Source organism: Zalophus californianus, chromosome 6 (assembly GCF_009762305.2).
Source record: "Zalophus californianus isolate mZalCal1 chromosome 6, mZalCal1.pri.v2, whole genome shotgun sequence".
Lineage (NCBI taxonomy): Eukaryota > Metazoa > Chordata > Mammalia > Carnivora > Otariidae > Zalophus > Zalophus californianus.
In genome coordinates, this window is record NC_045600.1 from 28,966,546 (window position 1) to 28,987,025 (window position 20,480).

Sequence of the window (20,480 nt, forward strand, 5' to 3'; positions counted from 1 at the left end):
AAGTGATTCTCATATTCAGGGGGAATTGTATCAGTCATCTAAACTATTCCAATTCAAGAGTTCTCAATTTTTTTTAAAAGATTTATTTATTTATTTATCTGACAGAGAGACACAGCAAGAGAGGGAACACAAGCAGGGGGAGTGGGAGAGGGAGAAGCAGGGTTCCCACAGAACAGGGAGCCTGATGAGGGGCTTGATCCCAGGACCCTGAGATCATGACCTGAGCTGAAGGCAGATGCTTAATGACTGAGCTACCCAGGCACGCCAAGAGTTTTAAATTTTTTGCAGGAAGTAATGGAAACAGCATTACAAAAGTAGCATGAAATCCAGGTCCTATCTTGATTCAGTCCCTAACAAGCTGTGTGATTACTGGGTACATTACATCATGTCTCTGGGACTCAATTTTCCTGTCTGCAAGAATAAGTGAGACTAGATGAATCTTATGGCTCTTACATGCTAGGAAATTGTGTTTCTGAGGGTGGACTAGGAGAAACTAATCTTCAAAGTCCCTGGAAAATTCCTCATGACATTTAGGTGACAGAGAATTATCCTGGAATGACTGTCTATGACAGCTGGGCAAGGCCATGCAATCTGGCTGGTTTCCTGGAGTTGGCAGGCATTCGGCCCAGGATGTGTCTGTCACATGCAGGGTAAGTGGGGAGTAGATAGGACTGGCAGGCTGGAAGTTGGAAACTCAGAAACCTTACCATGTTAGCTCCAACCATCTTTATTGCCCACTTATTATTCAAAAAGGAGGACCCAAGGAGGCTGATCTGTTGTCCTGAAGAGGGAGTGGTTAAGCTGACCATGAGGTGCCCCTTCTGTGTGCATCTTGCTTAGAAATACCAAGCCTCTGGAAGGTGAGATAGGTTGGCATTGATTTTCATTTCTTATGAATGAACTTAGGCCCCAAAAGCAAATGAGCCTTGGCTTTTGATTTTGGATTCTCTTTTCTCCTTTCTTCACTACTTCTCTCTCCTATTCTCTATCTGTGTTCCCTGAGAGTCACTTATTTCTAAGCCTCATCTCTTATAGCTCTTAATTTTTCACTCCGGGGGGGGGGGTGTATTCTAATGGCTATATCTTACGTTTACTCTTTTTCTCCTAAACATATTCAATCCCTTTCTCAGGACATTTACTCTCTGGGCTGACCTTCCCAAACTCAAGATGTCTAACCCACAGAGGTGCCTGGTGACTCAGCTGGTTAAGCGTCTGACTCTTGATTTCAGCTCAGGTCATGATCTCGGGGTTGTGAGATCAAGCCCCACAGTGGGCTCTGTGCACTGGGCATGGAGCCTGCTTAAGATTCTCTCTCTTCCTCTACCCTTCCCTGCTCATGCTCTCTATCTCTTAGAAAAAAAAAAAAAAGATGTCTAACCCATAGGTGAACCAATGGTCAACCCTTCTTCTCTTCATCCTAGCAACATCTATGAATTTGCCCATGAGTTTTTATCTGCGAGGTGAAGATAATTTTCTCACATCAGCAGGAAAATTTCAAACTCAAAATCATAAAATATGATGGTGTGTTATCTCAGGCTAGATAGGGGATAGACTGGTATACAGCTCATACATGAAGATATACAAATTTTAGGGCCCCATCATTTCCCTGAAATCCCCTGCCACTTAGGATCTGATGATTCCTAAACCCATATCTCTTATAGAAAATGTTTCCCAGAACTTCATTTCCTCATTTCTAACTGTCTCCTGGAAAACACCACCTAAATATCTCTTCAAAACTTCTAACTCAACATGACTAAGACTGATCTTGTGTCTTCTCTTCCAAACCTGAAACTTCCTCAAGTCTTTATATTAGGTAAAGTCTAATACGGTTAGATCAATACAAGTCTTTTATTTTTATTAAATTTATTTATTTTAGAGGGAGCACATCTCAACATAATAAAGGCCATAAATGGAAAACTCACAGCTAACATCATACTCAATGGTGAAAAACAGAGCTTTTCCCCTAAAAGCAGGAATAAAACAAGAATGTCTACTCTCAACATTTTTATTCAACATAGTACTGGAAGTCCTAGCTACAGCAATTGGACAAAAAAAAATTAATAAAAGGCATCCAAATTGATAAGGAAGAAGTAAAACTTTCACTATTTGCAGATGACATGATACTACATATAGAGAACTCTAAAGACTCCACTGAAAAACTATTAGAACTGATAAATGCATTCTGTCAGTGCTCAGGATACAAAATCAATATACAAAAATGCTTTGCATTTCTATACACTAATAATGAAGCAGCAGAAAGAGAAATTAAGAAAACAATCCCACTTACAATTTCACCACACATAATAAAATACCTAGGAATAAAGTTAATCAAGGAGGTGAAAGACCTGTACTCTGAAAACTATAAAACATTGATGAAAGAAGTGAAGATGACACAGACAAATGGAAAGATATTCCATGCTCATGGATTGGAAGAACAAATACTGTTAAAATGTCCATACTACCCAAAGCAATCTACAGATTTAATGCAATCCCTATCAAAATACCAATAGCATTTTTCACAGAGCTAGGACAAACAATCCTAAAATGGGTATGGAAGCATAAGAGACCCTGAATAGTCAAAGCAATCTTGAAGAAAAAGCTGGAGGTAGAACAATTCCAGATTTCAAGTTATACTACAAAGCTGTAGTATCAAAACAGTATGGTACTGGCACAACAACAGACACGTAGATAAATAGAACAGAATAGAGAGCCCAGAAATAAACCCACAATTATATATGGTCAATTAATCTTCAACAAAAGAGGCAAGAATATGCAGTGGGAAAAAGACAGTCCCTTCAACAAATGGTGTTGGAAAAACTGTGGAGATCTACATGCAAAAGAATGAAACTGGACCACTTTCTTACACCATACATAAAAATAAACTCAAAATGGATTAAGGACCTAAATGTGAACCCAAAACCGCAAAAATCCTAGAAGAGAGCACAGGCAGTAATGTCTCTGACATCAGCCTTAGCAACATTTTTCTAGGTAGGTCTCCTGAGGTGAGGGAAACAAAAGCAAAAATAAACTATCGGGACTACATCAAAATAAAAAGCTTCTTCACAGAAAAAAATCAACAAAACTAAAAGACAACCTACTGAATGGGAGAAGATATTTGCAAATGACCTATCCAATAAAGGGTTAGTATCCAAAATATATAAAGAACTGATACAACTCAACACCAAAACAACAAATAATCCAATTAAAAGTAGGCAGAAGACATGAACAGACATTTCTCTGAAGAAGACATGACACATGAAAAGATGCTCAACATCACTAATCATCAGGGAGATGCAAATTAAAACCACAATGAGAGAGTACCTCACTCTTGTCAGAATGGTTAAAATAAAAAACACAAGAAATAACAAGTGTTGGCAAGGATGTGGAGAAAAAAGAACCCTCTTGCACTCTTCTTGGGAATGAAAACTAGTGCAGCCACTGTGGAAAACAGTCTGGAGGTTCCTCAAAAAATTAAAAATAGGATTAAAATATGATCCAGTAATCACACTATTGGGTATCTACCCAAAGAGTACAAAAACACTAATTTTTTTATTATGTTCAGTTAACCAGCATATAGTACATCATAAGTTTTTGTTGTAGTGTTCAATGATTCATTAATTGTGTATAACATCAATTGCTCATCCCGACATGGGCCCTCCTTAATACCCATCACCTGGTCACCTGATGCCCCCAACCCTCTCCCTTCTGTAACACTCAGTTTGTTTCCCAGAGTCCAGAGTCTCTCATGGTTTGTCTCCCTCTCTCATTTCTTCCCATTCAGTTTTCCCTCCCTTCCCCTATGGTCCTCCACTCTATTCCTTATGTTCCACATACAAGTGAAACCATATGATAATTGTCTTTCTCTGCTTGACTTATTTCACTTAGCATAATCCCCTCCAGTTCCATCCATGTCAGTGTAAATTGTACATATTCATCCTTTCTGATGGCTGAGTAATATTCCATTGTATATATGGACCACATCTTCTTTATCCATACAACTGTTGAGGGGCATCTCAATTCCTTCCACAGCAAAAACACTTATTTAAAATGACACGTGCCCTCCCATGTTTATTGAAGCATTATTTACAATAGCTAAATTAAGGAAGTAGCTCATTGATAGATAAATGGATAAAGAAATGTGATACACAAACACACACACACACACACACACACACACACACACACATACATACAATGGACTATTGCTCAGCCATAAAAGAAAATGAAATCTTGCTATTTGCAATGACATGGATGGAGATCTAGAGAGTATAATGCTAAGCAAAATAAATCAAAGTAAGACAAATACCATATGATTTCACTCATATGTGGAACTTAAGAAACAAAAGAAATGAACAAAGAAAAAAAGAGACAAACCCCCAAACAGACTCTTAACTATAGAGAACAAACAGATGATTACCAGGGGGAGGAGGGGAGGGATGGGTGAAATAGGTGAAGGGAATTAAGAGTACACTTATCTTAATGCATAGAGTTGTTGAATCACTATATTGTACACCTGAAATTAATATAATACTGTATGTTAACTGTATTGGAATTAAAATTTAAAAGTTATTATATTTATTTTTATTAAATAATTATTATTAATAAAGATCTGACCAATAAGGTTAGATCACATATTTAAAGGCCAGAAGAAAAAGGACCGAGTAACATGATAGGAAAGGTTTTATTTTCAACATAAATGATCAAATAAGTACTTTCTGTCCAGGCTCTCTATGGGTCCTGCATGAATTAACAAAATAAATTTAATTTGTAGGATGGGAGGTCAAGAAAGGTCTACCACCTCTTGTGTCATTAGTTCCAACTGATAGGCACCAAAACATTAGTAAAGTTGTAAACAAATGCACCATAAAGCCTGCTTCAAAGGGACTCATCTGAAAGAAATAACATCCACTCAACTCTGATCTTTTTGTGTCACTGGGTGTCACGGATCCTTTTAATGTCACCTGTGAATTCTAGAAAGCTTTATTTCAGTGTTCAGCTCTTATATCTTCCCATCACCTATACCCTTATTCCTCACAAATTCCATTTTTCAGTCTATTTACTAAGTCTCTGTATTTTCCTTTATTTCAATGTTGATTTTTTTTTTTTTTTTGCAAATGCATTCTGTATAAGGGAATTTTCCTTATACTCTAGAAACTTCAGTTTGGAGTCTCTCACCCAGACTCACTCGTTTGATCTATTACAAACGTATACATCTGCATATTCACATGTATTAGTTTATTTATTTGGTGTAAGTCACTAACAGTTGTTTATTCTTTATCTTTGGGATGATTTGGATAAGTTAGTAAGATTCTCAACTCAGGGTAGTTGCTGGACAGCACAAAGATGGGCCTTCCAGCAGGGATACATTCAGATTAATGTTACTCTCATCTTTGGTTTTTACCATGCTTCTGAGAAAGTGGTGATCAGTAGCTTTCTAGAGCTTTTCTTACATGCCCCTCATCAATACGATCTTTGGGAGGAATCTCATACTTCTCAGCTTTCACCACAGGACACTCATTGCACTATTTGTCTCCATCTTCTTGCCCTCTCCCATGGAATTCACTTTCTGTTTTATTCAGGTGGTCGGTCACATGTAGGTATGGACAATTTGTTGTCCACCAATACAAGTGATAGAAACATTGTGTTGGTTACACCAGCCTCATTTCATCCACCATTTTTAATCTTTACCTTTTAATCTTTACTGAGGAAATGGGGTCCTGATACAGAAGAGAGAAAGCTACTCCTAGCTGCTGCCCATGGGGGGGAAACACCAGTGTTGGAGCAAAACTCCCAAAACGTGTGAGAGGGTATCTGCTGGTGGTGATGGGTGATGGGCTATTTCACTAAAGGTTAGAAAGATGGATGCAGGTTCTGAGTGGGAGTAAAGGCTGCAATGTGGGCTGATTACTGGTCTGTACACACAATCTCCATTGGCACAGTAACAGAGTGGCCACATATTCATGGATTTCCACCTTGGGTTTGGTACTAGAAGGTCTCAGTGATCTAGATTTTTTCTGGATGTAGCTCTCTACTCTAGTACCAGCAACTTAAGGAGATTGAAGAGGTATAATGTTTTCCTGAAATATCATCCCAGATTTTCTCTAGAGAAGGTTGGCGGTGGAGGTGAAGAGCTTGGGGCTGCTGTGTTGGTGCTAGCACTCTGGCTATGGGTTTAAACATAATGCTCATGGGATTGGCTACAACCGTGGCTCCCTCCGACAACATTACAGCTAAATTCTGTTTCAGTCTGTGGCTGCTGAGTTCCCACTGGTGCAGACTTAAGTTCTTCTGTGCTTGTTGGCATTGCCAAATGAGGTTCCTGTATTCCAATTGCTAACTCTTCCCTGGGTCACAGCAGGTGCTGGCTGAATGTCATGTATGCTGCCTACCTTGACTGGGTTGAACGTGAGATTTATCTTTTGTCCCAGAGTTGGATTGGTGTTAGGGGCAATCTCAACTCCAGCCCGAGCTGTGCTGGCAGTGTGGGACCTGATAGCACTCAACAGTAGACACTGAGTTGGTGATTGGCCCATGGAGTGGTGGTTAAGCAGAAGGTGAGTATGTTGGACAAATGCATTCTAACTAGATAGAACTACAAGCATTTGAGCCTTTTGAGGACTCTATCACATAAATAGAGTTGTTTTTTAGCTTTCTCCACTGACTAGTGATGGTTAGGTTGCCTCAGAGCTGTGCCTGTTACTGTGCATCCATTTGCTTTTCAGATCCCTAAATTTTGTTGTTACTGTCTCCTGTGTTGGGAACTGTTTCTCCACGAGTATCTCACATACCTGCACATCTTGAGAGTGAGGCATTGATTGTCTTTTGTATTGGACTATCTTTTCAAGGATATTTAATCCAAGGATACTTACTTTTCACATTGTATTGTTATAGTAATGGCCTCCAACTTTGGGATTACATCTTTAAAAAATCCTTTATTATCATTTTTGTGGGGTTTCAAAGGAGAAAAAGATGAATGTATTTAATCCACCACGTTAACCGGGATCCTATATTGAACGAATCCCCCTTTGCCCCACATCTAGTCACCAAGTCCCATCTATCTTTTATTCTATCTTTCCCTCAGAATCTTACAGTCACTATTCTTTCATGGGGTGCACTGGAGGCAGGGGTCCTGGGACTGACTAGCTGTGTGACCTCAGAAAAGCAACTTATGCTCTTGAATTAGTGGGTTCCTCACCTGTACAATGGAGATAAGAACAATTCTTACCTTACAGAATCTTTGTGAAAATGAAACGAGGAGCAGCTCTAAAGCTGTGGTTCCAGTTGATACTCTGACTCCTTATTTCCTGCTTAGACTCCCTCATCTAAAGATTCTCTAACCAGTTTTCATGTTCCCTGTCTCTTCCTGCTTTTTTTTTTAATTTAAATTCAATTAGCCAACATATGGTACATCATTAGTTTCAGATGCAGTGTTCAATAATTCATCAGTTGCATATAACACCCAGTGCTCATCACATCATGTGCCCTCCTTAATGCCCATCCCCCAATGGCCCCATCCCCCACCTACTTCCCCCTCCACAACCCTCAGCTTGTTTTCCAGAATTAAGGGTCTCTCATGGTTTGTCTCCCTCTCTGATTTCTTTCCATTCAGTTTTCCCTCCCTTCTCCTATGATCCTCTGCACTGTTTCTTATATTCCACATATGAGTGAAACCATATGATAATTGTCTTTCTCTGACTTATTTCACTTAGCATAATACCCTACAGTTCCATCCATGTCAGTGTAAATTGTACATATTCATCCTTTCTGATGGCTGAGTAATATTCCATTGCATATATAAACCACATCTTCTCTATTTATTCATCTGCTGAAGGATATCTCGGCTCCTTCCACAGTTTGGCTATTGTGGACATTGCTGCTATGAACATTGGGGTGCCTCTAACACATAGATATGATGTTGCTCCTATTTAAAACCATTACCTTTGAGATAAATTCTATAAGTCAAGTTCCTTTATAATCTGTTGTTTTTTTTTTAAAGATTTTATTTATTTTACTTTACAGAGAGACTGAGCGAGAGAGCATGAGCAGAGGGAGCGGCAGAAGGTGAGGGAGAAGCAGGCTCCCCACTAAGCAGGGAGCCTGATCTGGGGCTCGATCCCAGGACCCTAAGATCATGACCTGAGCCAAAGGCAGATGCTTAACCCACTGAGCCACCCAGGTGCCCCTATAATCTCTTATTAAGGTTAAGTCTCATATCCTTTTAATTTCTCTGGGTATTCTGCCAATGTACTCCTCTCTTCAAATCTGCCAATGTACTCCTCTCTTCAAATACATGCACACATACATGCATTTTAAATTATAACCACATAAACGAGCTCATCTCTGCTGCAATCTGTCATACTTTTCATGCATTTCGGCCCATGAAAATTCTATTTTCTCTGCCTGGAATGACCTTCCCCAGTTTCCAACTTATGTTTAAGATCCAGTTCTAAAATGATTTCATGTGGTAGATCATTATAATAATGGCCCCTAAAGAATCACGTCTCCTTATGTCAATGTGACATTCTATTCCTCCACCAGAAGTTGGTTTCTCTATCCTCTTCAATCTAGGCTGGTCTTGTGATTTGCTTTGGAGAATCGACTACAGGTACTTAACATTGCATGAGTTCCGGAGTTTAGGCCTTAAGAAGCCTTGTAGTTTTCTCCCTTTCCCCCTTAGAACTCTGAGATCATCAGTCTCAGTCCCAGTCTAATTTGCTGGGTGATACAAGGTGACACAGAGGAGAACTGAAGCCCCATCTAAGAGTAAGCACCACTGCCAAACAAATGAGTAAGCCCATCACAGACCTCTAGTCTCCACTGAACCATCAGATGACTAGGGCCTCATGGGTAAGACCAGCAGAAGAACTACCTGGATTACCAATTCATGGAATCATGATCACAAGAAATAAAAAATCATTATAATTTGCGGTGGCTGGTTATGCAGTAATAGAAAACTGATATACAACCTCAGAGAAATGTTCCAGACCTACTCAAGAAAAACTCATGATTCTTTCTTCTGGGCTTTGTTCATTTTTTCTATCATAACACACAGCTCATATAATTATTGGTGTACCTGTGTCTGTTTCTCTCATTAGATTAACAGTTTTTGAAAAGCAGAGACTAGGTTTTTATTTATCTTTACATCTCCTGTGACTACTCTAGTGCCTGGTACATAGCAACCGTGGACACTTATTACCCAGGTTATATATATACCATTTCCTGAAAGCCTTTCACTTGCCTTCTGGAACTCATGGTCAATCATACATAAAATTGTTCATATCCTCATCTTTTTCAGTGAATATTCCCTTCGTCTTCTTGTTCTTTCTCAACAGCCCTGGTTTCCTGCAGCTCTCTGAGGCAGTGGCTATTTTCCCTCCCATGCCTTACACACCATAGGTTTGAAGGCAGGTAAGTGACACCCTAGCTTCTCATGTCTTCTTTTAGACTGTCTTCATTCCCTGCCTCTTCTACCAAAAATGATTAGCTTTGACTCTCATAACATCAGATTAAACCACCTATACCTCTTGTTGTGAAAGTCATCTACTGATGCCTAGGGCTCTCTCTCATTCCATGAAGATTTTAACCACAGACTCACAATCACCCTCTCTAACTACCCCCCTGTAGTGATTTCAATATCCACATAGTTCAGTCTTCCCAAATCATGGCCCCTTAGTTCCTTGACCTCCTCTCTTCTACCTCCATCCTATCTCAGTCATTTATTCCCATGGTCATACCTCATATCTTGTGACCACCAATAAATTGCAATCCCTCCATAATCCCAATTTCAAACATTCTACTATCCAATCACCACTCCCTACATTTCTAGCTCTTACTTTGGCCCCCAAAACTCCTTTTCCACCAGACTGTAAAGTTTATGGTCATCTTCACTATTCACTACTCTTCACTATTCCTCACCCATCTCATGTTTCACTTCCATCCTTACTCAGTTAAAATTTAATGGTCAATCATTTCGGTTACTCTCTTGCCTCTCTTGATTTATTATACTCTCATACTTGCTATAGCCTTAATTAAGTCCAGCTTTCTACCTGACACATGTCCAAATCCAGAGAGCTAAATGTGGTTCAAGAAAGAATTGCCTCTCTTTAAATTCATAAATATTAATAATCTCAAGAGGGTCCTTAATGCTACCTCACAAACTCTATTTCCTTAGTCCAGACAACCTCTTTACACCCCTAGATGACTATTTCACAGCTTCTAATCTCTTCTCAAACCTAACATTTCCACCTTCTTTCCTTTCCATATTACTAAGAAAATAGAAACAATTAGAAGGAGACTCCTACAAGCTCCCACCACCCCACGGTGTTTATTCGCAACTCTGTGCATCTACTGTGCCTCTACTCGTCTTCCTATGAATAAATTGTACGTGTTTCTAGCTAGAACAACCCAACTAATGTGCATTAGATTCAATCTCTTACCTACTCAATGATATCGCTTCTCAAATTTTTCCTCTATCTCCTGCAGCATTTTCCCCTCCCTAGTGAGTCATTGCCATCATCATATAAGCATATTGTCACTTTGATATTACTTAAAAACCTACATGTCTGACTCCACTTACCCCTCTATATTCTACTGCATTTCTTCCTTTTAAGGAAAACTCCTTCAAAGATTAATTATACTCACTACCTCAAATCACTCTCCTCCCATTTTAACTTGAACCCACTCCAATAAGGCTTTTTGCTATCCCCTTTCCCAAATGCTTCACGGAGTGTGCACTTATCAAGGTCAGCAGTTGAATTCAATTGTTGCTAAGTTCAAAGGTTGATTCTCAGTGCTTATCTTACTTGATTATCAGCAGCTTTTGACACAGTAGATCACTCCATTCTTCCTTGAAACACTTTCTGAGAATCTGGCTTCTAAGAAACCATGTCCTCCTGATTTTCCTCTTCATCTCCAGCTGCTCCTTCTGTTTCTTTCACTGACTTTTGTATGCCAGAGCATGCCTGCCTTGGAGACTTAGCACTTGCTTTCTGGAATGCTCTTTCCCTCAATATCCACATGACTCAATCTTTCATCTTCCTTCCATCTTTACTCAAATGTTACCTTCTCAGAGTATTTTTTGGCCACCCGTTCCAAAGTTGCAACACTACTATCCCCCTTTCACACTTTTATTTTTCTCTTTGGCTTTTATCACGACCTGAAATTCTGCAAATTTTCCTTATTTATTTTGTTGTCTCCTCCATTAGAATCTAAAATTCCATGAACAGAAATTTTTATTTGTTTCATTTATTTCTGAATCCCCACTGCCCAGCAATGTTTAGAACAGAGTAAGCACCTAATAAATATGTGTTGAATGAATGACCAAATACACTGGAAAAAGAACCAGATGGAACTTCTAGAAATAAAAGAATAAAATAACTGAAAAGAAACACCTAAAATCTAGATTAAAGAGAAAAACATTTTTCAGAGAACAACACAATATCAACAAAAGAAATATTCATGGTTCATCTTAGGAGTCTAGCATAAATTTGATACCCAAACCAGCAAGGAGGGTAAGTAAGAAAAACAACAAACTAATCTTGCCATGAAAATAGATTTAAAAATGCTAAACAACATTTTATCAAGCAAAATCCAGAAATGTATGAAAAATATATCATAGCCAATATTATAATTCCATTTATATAAATTTCAAAATTAGAGCATACTAACAATACAATCATCCTTCATTATCCACATCTATTTGGTACCTGAGTTCAAATAGTGACAGTCTGAATAATGAGTTAGGAAACTTATGGGTACCTCAGTTGAATGTATTTATTTTTTAAGGTGATATACTAATATTGACTCTTTTTTTTTTGGTGTGCTGTTCTATGAATTTTGACCTACATATAAATTAATGTTACCACCACCACCACAATCAGGATACAGAATAGTTCCACTGTAACCTTATAAAATTCCTTCATGTGATCGCTTTATAGTCATATGCTTCCTCAGCTCTCAGTCTTTGGCAACCACTGATCTGTCTCCATCACTATAGTTTTGGGCTTGTTTAGAGTATCATATAAATGGAATCATATAGCATGCAATCTTGTGAGACTGGCTTCTTTCACTCAGAAAAATAACTTTGAGGTTCATCTAAGTTGGTGCCTGTATCAATAGTTCACTCCTTTTTATTAATGAATATGGGTCTACCACAGTTTGTTTATTCATTCACACATTAAAGGGCATTTGGGTTGTGTCCAGGCTTTGGTGATTAAAAATAAAGTTGTTATAAATACTCACGAGTTTTCGTCTGAATGCACATTTTCATTTCTCTCGGATAAATGCCAAGGAGTGGGATTCCTGGGTCATATGGTAAGCATTTGTCTAACATTATAAGAAACTTCCAGAGTAGTTGCATTTTTACCTTCCCATCAGCAGTGTGTGAGAGTTCCAGTTGCTCAACAGCCTCACCAACACTTGGTATTGTCAGTATTTTTTATTTTAATTATTCTATAATTTGGAAAGCAAATAGCTATATTTTGATAATGAGAGAACTACCTACAATTTTATCTTAATTTATTTGGTTATCTGTTTAGATATAAGGGATGCATGCCCACGTGGTAAAATTATGAAGAAAAGCAACAAATTGATAAGGATAAAAGTATATAGTGGTTACTTGTGGTGGAAAGGGAGGCAGATGTCATCCATTAGGCTCACAAGGGGCTCTAAGATACTGATGACACATTATTTAGGAAGCAGGATGTTGGGCACAGGTGGTCTGTTTTAGTATTATATCTGAAACTATAACCATGTGTTTGATACACTTCATAATTAATTTTAAAAATGTCTGAGCATACAAAACACACAAAATCCTCAAAGTATTGCAGAAAAATATTCTAAAACCACTTCTTTCAAGAGTTCAAGTACAGTGAGTTAAAAACTTAAAATAAAAGCATTTTGCAGAATTTGAACACAAGACTTTCTTAAAGCTTGTTTAAAACTAAAATACTTTCTTTAATATATCTGCACTTGTGTAAATCTCATAGGCCAAATTGCTGATGGGCTATCCAGTTCATTAATGAGCTTGTTTCTTTCCAGAAGCCTCACCCTGTACACAGAAGGGCTGGTCATGGTAACACAATTCTGAATCACTGGCAAAGAGTAGCTTCTGGAAACCATGACCAGAGCTCGACTTTGTTTAAGAAGCACATTGAATGTATCATCTTTACTAGTCACAAATTCTCAGACACACCCCAGGGCACAATCAAGACTATACAACTCTTCAGCAGCCTTTCCTATTGCCACCAACACTTGTAAGGAGAGTGTTTACCTGTGACAACACTGGGAATTTTGGAGAGAAAGCTCTTGACCGTTCTGATGGGCACACCACCTGTCTTGTCATCTTGCATCTTTGTAATTATGTCTTCAATCTGAAAGAGGATAAAGAAGTGTCATTTCCTCCCATAAAGTAATAGTTTATTAATAGCCAAAATGAACATGTATGAACATGTATGAACAACAGATATAAAAAAAAGCCTCCGCCTAGACAGCTAATAAATGTAGTAGCAGGATCTGCAATAAACCAAGCACTGGGGGTGGGTGGGGAGGCCATGAGGTTATATATAAGAGCATAAAGCATAGTCTACAAGAACAGACTCCTAGATCAAGAAGGTAAGGAAGGAGAAATATTAGGATTCCTAATGAAATCCAACTTGTAATTCAATATGCAATGAAATTTCTCCTTTGTCCCAAATTTGGTTTATATATGGGCTGAACAATATGAACCATCTGGCCTTTGGGACCAGTGCAGGATCCAGGCAGAATCACACAGGAGAAAAATAAATACTGTAAATTAAGACATGGAAAGTTCTAATCCAGAGAAACTAGAGGACAGGTTTCAGTGGTTGGTTGTGGTGGTGTGAGGGTGGTCACTTTATGCCAGGATTAAAGTGGAACAACGACAGAATCTTCTCCTTTTGGGCTAAAGAAGACCACATTGCCAAAAGAAAGTCTATGGTAGGCTGTGGCTTGAAGCCAGTGAGATTTTGTTAATAAAACAAGATATTATGTATATATGTTGAACACAGAGCTGAGAGAGAAAATGGATTACTAAGGATGTAGGTGCATATATTGGGAAACCAATTTGTAGCTAAGAATTTACAAGCCAGATGTAATTTCCTGGGCAGAAAGCTTCAGAATAGGATACAGAACAATCTGTGACAAGGACATAGATCTTATTGTTTGGGGAGTTGAGGGTAAGGAGCAACTGGAAAAGGGGAGAAGATGATGTTTAGTTTTATCATACATCTTGTTGCCCTAAGCAACAGAATATCTGTGAAACACAAGGATGATCTTCTGAGTACTTCCATAAAAGATGCACATAACTTTAAGTCTAGAGATTTATTTTTTATTTTATTTTAAAGATTTTATTTATCTATTTGACAGAGAGGGACACAGTGAGAGAGGGAACACAAGCAGGGAGAGCGGGAGAGGGAGAAGCAGGCTTCCAGCAGAGCAGGGGGCCCGATGTGGGCCTCGATCCCAGGACTCTGGGATCATGACCTGAGCTGAAGGCAGACGCTTAACGACTGAGCCACCCAGGCGCCCCTAAGTCTAGAGATTTAAAACTCTAGCCCATCTAGTCTAACATACTTGTATTGCAATTTGAGGTTGAATTTCTCAAAGTCACATGGCAACTTGTTTGATAGATATGAATAAGTCATTAGAGACTAGGTTAGGATACAGAATAACTTAATAATTATATTACAATAGCTAAAATATATTAAGAATTTACTATGTGCTAGGTATTATTCCAAGTATATACACATATTATCCTATTTAATCTTCATGATTACTTCACAAGCTAGATTCCACTGTTTTTCAAATATCAAACCAGGGTAAATCAGGTTAAGTTTTTCTAACAAATAACCCTCAAAATCACAATGGCTGAGTACAATCAAGTTTATTTCTCTCTCAGGCTTCAAGTCTATCACAGGTCACCAGGGGGACTCTGCTCATTGTAGTTACTCTGAGACCCAGGCTGATGGAACAGCCACCATCTTGAATGTTGCTTATCATTGTGCTAGAGGGACAAGAGAGAATTCTGGAGAATCTTGCATTGATTATTAAATGTTATGGCCAAGAAGTTATATATAACACCTTTGCTCACAATTCTTTAGCCAGAACTAGTTATATGGCATCACCCTACCACAAAGGAGCCAGGGGGTCCAGTTTTCTGGGTGCCAGCAGGAAAGGGGAACTGACCATCTGTGAGCAGCACCAATGACCACCACAGAAGTTAAACAACCTTCTCAAAGTCACACAGCTACCCAGTTGAGTTTAAACACAGCCACAGACCTCAGAGCTCAGGTTTCTAACTCCTGGGCTGTGCTGCCACTCAGTAAGATTCCCAGAAAAGCAGCCAAGCAGGAAGACCACTTTCCTCTGGCTATTTCTGGGTTTTCCTGAGAAGTAGTGATAATAAGAATGAATCTTAAGCTCCTGGCCCTTTAGGGAGTGGATGGATATATCATGCTAAGAATAAAGGTTATTCTCTGAAGACCTGCATTCTGTTAAAAGACAGGATAAGAAGACTTTTCATCCACGTTCATGTTAATCATCTCAGCTAGTGCCCTGCCTTACTGCTCCTAAACTTAACCCAATGATTTAGAGTAGTCTGAGTATTCCTTACTGATAGTCAAGGAGAGTTATTCCTAGAAAAAAATGGTCATATTTTCAAAGTAATCTATGCTTTTGATCTGATGTGCTATCTGAAACCACATATATCAGTTACATTGATGCTTTTTATAGAATGGACTCAAAATCATTGGGAATTGGAGGGAAGCCAATATTTCAATTCAGTTAGACTCCTGACTTGCCATTAGATGACAGTAATTTCCAGTCTCTGCTGATGTGGGCTGGATTTAAGGACTGGCTGTGCTGAGGAATGCTCCACAATTCTTTTCTTCTATGCTCTGTGTAGTCATTTCATCACACCACCGAATTTTAAAAGGATGTATTTATTAAAGAAGACCTATCTTCTCATGTAGGCTCACAATGTGCCAAGAGGTATATTATTTATCAGAGGTTACAGCCAGATCAAAAGGACAACCACCTTAAGTGACCAGAAAGGGAATTACATTGCAGCAATAGTTTACAACACCAGAGGTGCTGAAGAATGTTCATTGGTCCCCAATTCTCGACTCCTCCATAGTATTAATAATTACCCAATTCTATGCCCTGGCCTCACAGTGGGCAGAGAGTCTGCCCCTTGACTTTTGGGCTTGGCCATGTGACTTGCCTGGCTAATGGGAGGATACTGAACATGATGTGAGCAGAGGCTTTCAATGTACCTGCATGGTCATGCTCATCGTCTTCTCTTGCCCTCCTGTATCAGATAGTTTTTGTTCCAAGGAAGGTGAGAGACATCTGGAGCAGAAGGGACTCAACCTACAGCTGGATAGGTCAAACCTCAGTTGATGTGCACACTCAGGAGCTTATTGTTGTAATCCCCTGAGTTTGGGTGGTTTGCTCTGCAGAAAAATTATGGCTATAGCTTACTGATACAATGGGGCTCTAAAATAAATGCACGGATCAGAAATTGCTGAAGCCACACAAATACTTAGTAATAAGAATCAATGAGTCCTTGAGGTGGGGCATCCTAAAATCCAGCGCTTTTTAAGGATGCAAAAATTCCAATTATACCATCCACCATTTACTTAAAAATTATCAGGGCCTATACTCTTCTGTAGCCCATTCTGTTGTTGTGTTATGAAAATTTGTAATAGCTGAGTTTGATTCTGGATCATGGTCCTCTGCAATATCAGCTAATAATACTACTTCTGAATTTTTTTTGGTCATGGTTTCTGGTGAAATGCTAAGAGTACCGACCTACCAAAAAACCCAAAGTGGGCTCCCAGGGGTTTATATACGTTATAATGGCAAACATTTTCAGAACACCTACATATGATCAACGCTGTCCTTGGTATTGTTTTAAATAAATTATATAATTTATTTCTCAGTCTTAAAGTTACTTAGTAAAGATGTTGAAATTTAGGCTGAGAAAGGTTAGATTTACCCCAGGACAAATGGCTAATAAGTGGCAAAGCCCAAATTCTTGTCCAAGTCTTCCTGACTCTAATGATGCCCAAGCTCCACCAAATCCAAGATTCACCTTATTTTCAACCAGTGTCTGCTGACATGCTCTTCAGATACAAAGCACTTAATACCGTTTGCATTGAAGGGGAAGTTTAGCTCAGTCCTAAGGGGGTGGAAAAGGAAAGAGAGAAATCGATCCAGATAATCAGATTATCAACCATCTCAGGATTTATTTCGGTCCACTGCTGATGCCTAGCTGCTCTGTGTTTTTTCTCTCTTTGTCCCGGAGACTTGGTGAGATTTATCTTCTACTCATAGATCACAGCTCCTGGGACTGGAGAGATGGGAAGGTATCTACTTATAGTTTCTTGGCTATTCAGTCCCATCTAAGTTTTAATACTTTTGTTCCTGGAGAAGAGCAACATCAATTCCTTGATACCCTTTAATATGAAGCTCCGTGTCATAAGAGAGAATGTTGGACCTCAGTTTCCCTGTGCCAATCAATACAAGGTGGCCCTTATTTGACAGTGAGTGATGCAAAAAACCTCTTTGGCCTGCTCAGCAGGTTCTGCCTGGATGAGTCCCAACAACCAGGATACCTTCCTACAAAGGAGCTCAAAACTCAGCACTGACATGCAGGTAGAACATTCTTCCAAACAGCAGGACAAATGGAAACCCACCATAGGGTGGGTTTCCTTTGAACTGAGGAATGTCATGAGACAGTAGACAGAATTCACTGATAGAGCTGTCGGATTAAGAGAGGCGTGAGGAGAAGCAACCATCTCTCCACAAAGTGAGGCCACAGCAGGACCGCAGGAAGAACACTGGTCTGAGGCCCAGGAGAAATGTTAGCCTCAGCTTCACTGATGTGCTGGGTCAACCCTGGACAAGTTCCTTAACCTCTCTGGACGTTATTGCCCTCATCTCTACAGTGAGAGTCCTGGTCACTAAACGAAGATTTCTAGTTCTAGGACACAAGAGCCTTCACTGACTTGACAAATGCAAAGCTGTGTCTGCAAGGAAAGAACAGGACAGGCAGTCAGGCCATTGGGTCCCCATTCACCACGCTGCCCGTCTGCCTGGTGGCTCCACACAGAACCCTTCCCTGTGCAAGGTGGCATGCTGAGCAGGACCAGGGAGTTTTAATGTTTTCAGAAATCATTTTGGACAAATGTCATTAGAAGCCAGACAGAGACATGATCCAAAGAGGCCCTGACACTGTTCCTTACTGACCAGTCCATGCCTGCTCATCTCTGCTGATACAGATGGCACTCCTAACAGGAAGGACAAAGGGCCAATGTTAGTTTTGTTTGTGTAAATTAATTATCCAGTGAACCAATGTATTTAGCCTGTCCAATTTTTCCTCAGTGGAAGATTTAAAAACTTCAAGAATAGGCAAACTATATTACCATTATTTAAAAAAATATATATATATCCACCACAACTTTAGCAAAAAATACATGCCTCAGGCATGAAGGTCTTTTTTATTGAAGCGTTTCATCTTGACTTTACAATCAATTGCCTATTTCTCACTACTAATGCCTGTCACTCCAGCTCCTGCATTTTATTAAAGACCCCTTTTGTTTAGGTGTCTGTGAATGAGTGAAAATGACTCTTTGGACACATCTTATCAGCCCAGAGGCAAGAATCAGAGTTGACAAATGATAATCACATTTCTTAATCCAAAATGTGTATGCTTCACTGAGCATGCTCTGTCCCATATGTGTTCCATAAGATCAGGCGATTTTTCATTTCTATTTTTAAAAACATAGCACACTGCTATTCTCAACTTCTAAACGTACTCAGCTTCACTTACTGGGTTAGTGGACATTTATTGAGCGCCTACAAAGTGCCTGGCATAGTTTTAGTTTCTACTGTTACAGAAGTGGGTAAAAGACAGTCTGTTCCCTTTCATCATGGACTAATACATTTCAGAAAAATTCAGGCATTGAGGCTCAAAGTTAAGGATGTGGCAACAGAGCCAAGTATGGGCTCCAAAGGAGCTTGCCAATGAAACACAAAGCAGTAAGGAATACTACTTTCAGAGGTCATCACAAGGGGAACTCCCTTTCCTTTTTCACCATCCCGTTCGAAAGACGATGATTTCAAAGACATGAGGGGAATTCTGAGAGTCTTTGTGCTGGCTATGACAATGATTGAAATGCTTGTTAATTTGTTTTCAGTTAAACTTACTTTTGAATCATTGTTATCAGTCTGAAATGCTTTTGATAGAAAGCAAAAAAAAAAAAAAAAATTCAACCTCTAAACATGGGGGATTATTTTTCCCACATAACAGGCAATGCGCACATGGGTGACTGGTAGCATTAGTGCAGTTACAGAGTTCTGTGTGAACCACCATCATGGACTTTCCCTCATGCTTGCCAGACAGCTGCCCCAGCTCTAGGCATCACATCTACATTAAATAATAATAAGAAAGGCAGGAAGGGCAGAGTGTTGGTACAGCTGTTCTTACTCCTTTTATCCAGAAAGCATATACCTTCCCAGAAGATGCCAACAGATCTCTGCTCTAGTCTCATTGGCCAGAGCAGGGTCACATGGCAAAAGGAGCTGGGCAAAAGGCATTCAGCTTATCCAGCCTCCATACCCCATGGAAGCATGGGAAGAGAGGAACAGAAATGGGGTTGGGTTAACCAAATAACATTGTCTGGCACAAAGATCCTGTATCAAAGAACATTCAAAAAGGATGGTTGGGCAGGCCTGATTCCTCTCTGATCTGTTCTCCATACTGCAACCCATGTGATACCCTTGAAGGAAAAAATTCATCATTTAACTCCCCCGCTTAAAATTCGTCTGTGGTTCTCAGTGCTTATTCTGTTATAAGCTCTAACAGGACCCTCTATCTTTTCTCTATGTCAATTATCACTTTAACTTGTACTTGCATTTACCCATTAGACTATTTTTCTCATTATTTAATCCTAATAGATGACCAGTAAATATTTATTGATGAATAATTGAATGAGTGACATGAGTGCTATGTTCTTTTTTTTAATTGAAGAATAATCGACATACAATATTATACTAGTTTCAGGTGTACAACATAGCGATTCAATATTTATATACATTACAAAATGGTCACCACAGTAAGCCTAGTTACTATCTGTCACCAGACCAAGTTGTTACAATATTATTGACTATATTCCCTAGGCTGTACATTACATCCCCTTGTATTATTTATTTTATAACTGGAAGATTGTACCTCTTAATCCCCTCACCTACTTTGCCTATCCCTCTACCTCCCTCCCCTCTTGCAACCACCAGTTTGTTCTCTGTATCAATGAGTTGGTTTCCATTTGTCTTGTTCGGCCATTTGCTTTGTTTTGCACATATAAGTGAAGTCGTATGTCTTTCTCTGTTTTATTTCACTTAGCATAATAGCCTCAAGGCCATCCAGTTGTTGCAGATAGCAAGATTTCATTGTTTTT

The 20,480-nt window shown here is 39.2% G+C and overlaps 1 protein-coding gene across 12 annotated transcripts in view; it reads right to left on the minus strand.

Annotated features, from left to right (window-relative positions):
* The window catches only part of RGS6 (regulator of G protein signaling 6), a 582,245-nt gene that overhangs the window by 182,463 nt on the left and 379,302 nt on the right, over nucleotides 1-20,480 (minus strand). For all 12 annotated transcript variants that reach the window (XM_027569202.2, XM_027569199.2, XM_035727884.1 and 9 more), the window contains exon 3: nucleotides 13,271-13,370. In XM_027569202.2, coding sequence (XP_027425003.1) covers nucleotides 13,271-13,370 — 100 coding nt within the window. The remainder of the gene's footprint in view (nucleotides 1-13,270; nucleotides 13,371-20,480) is intronic.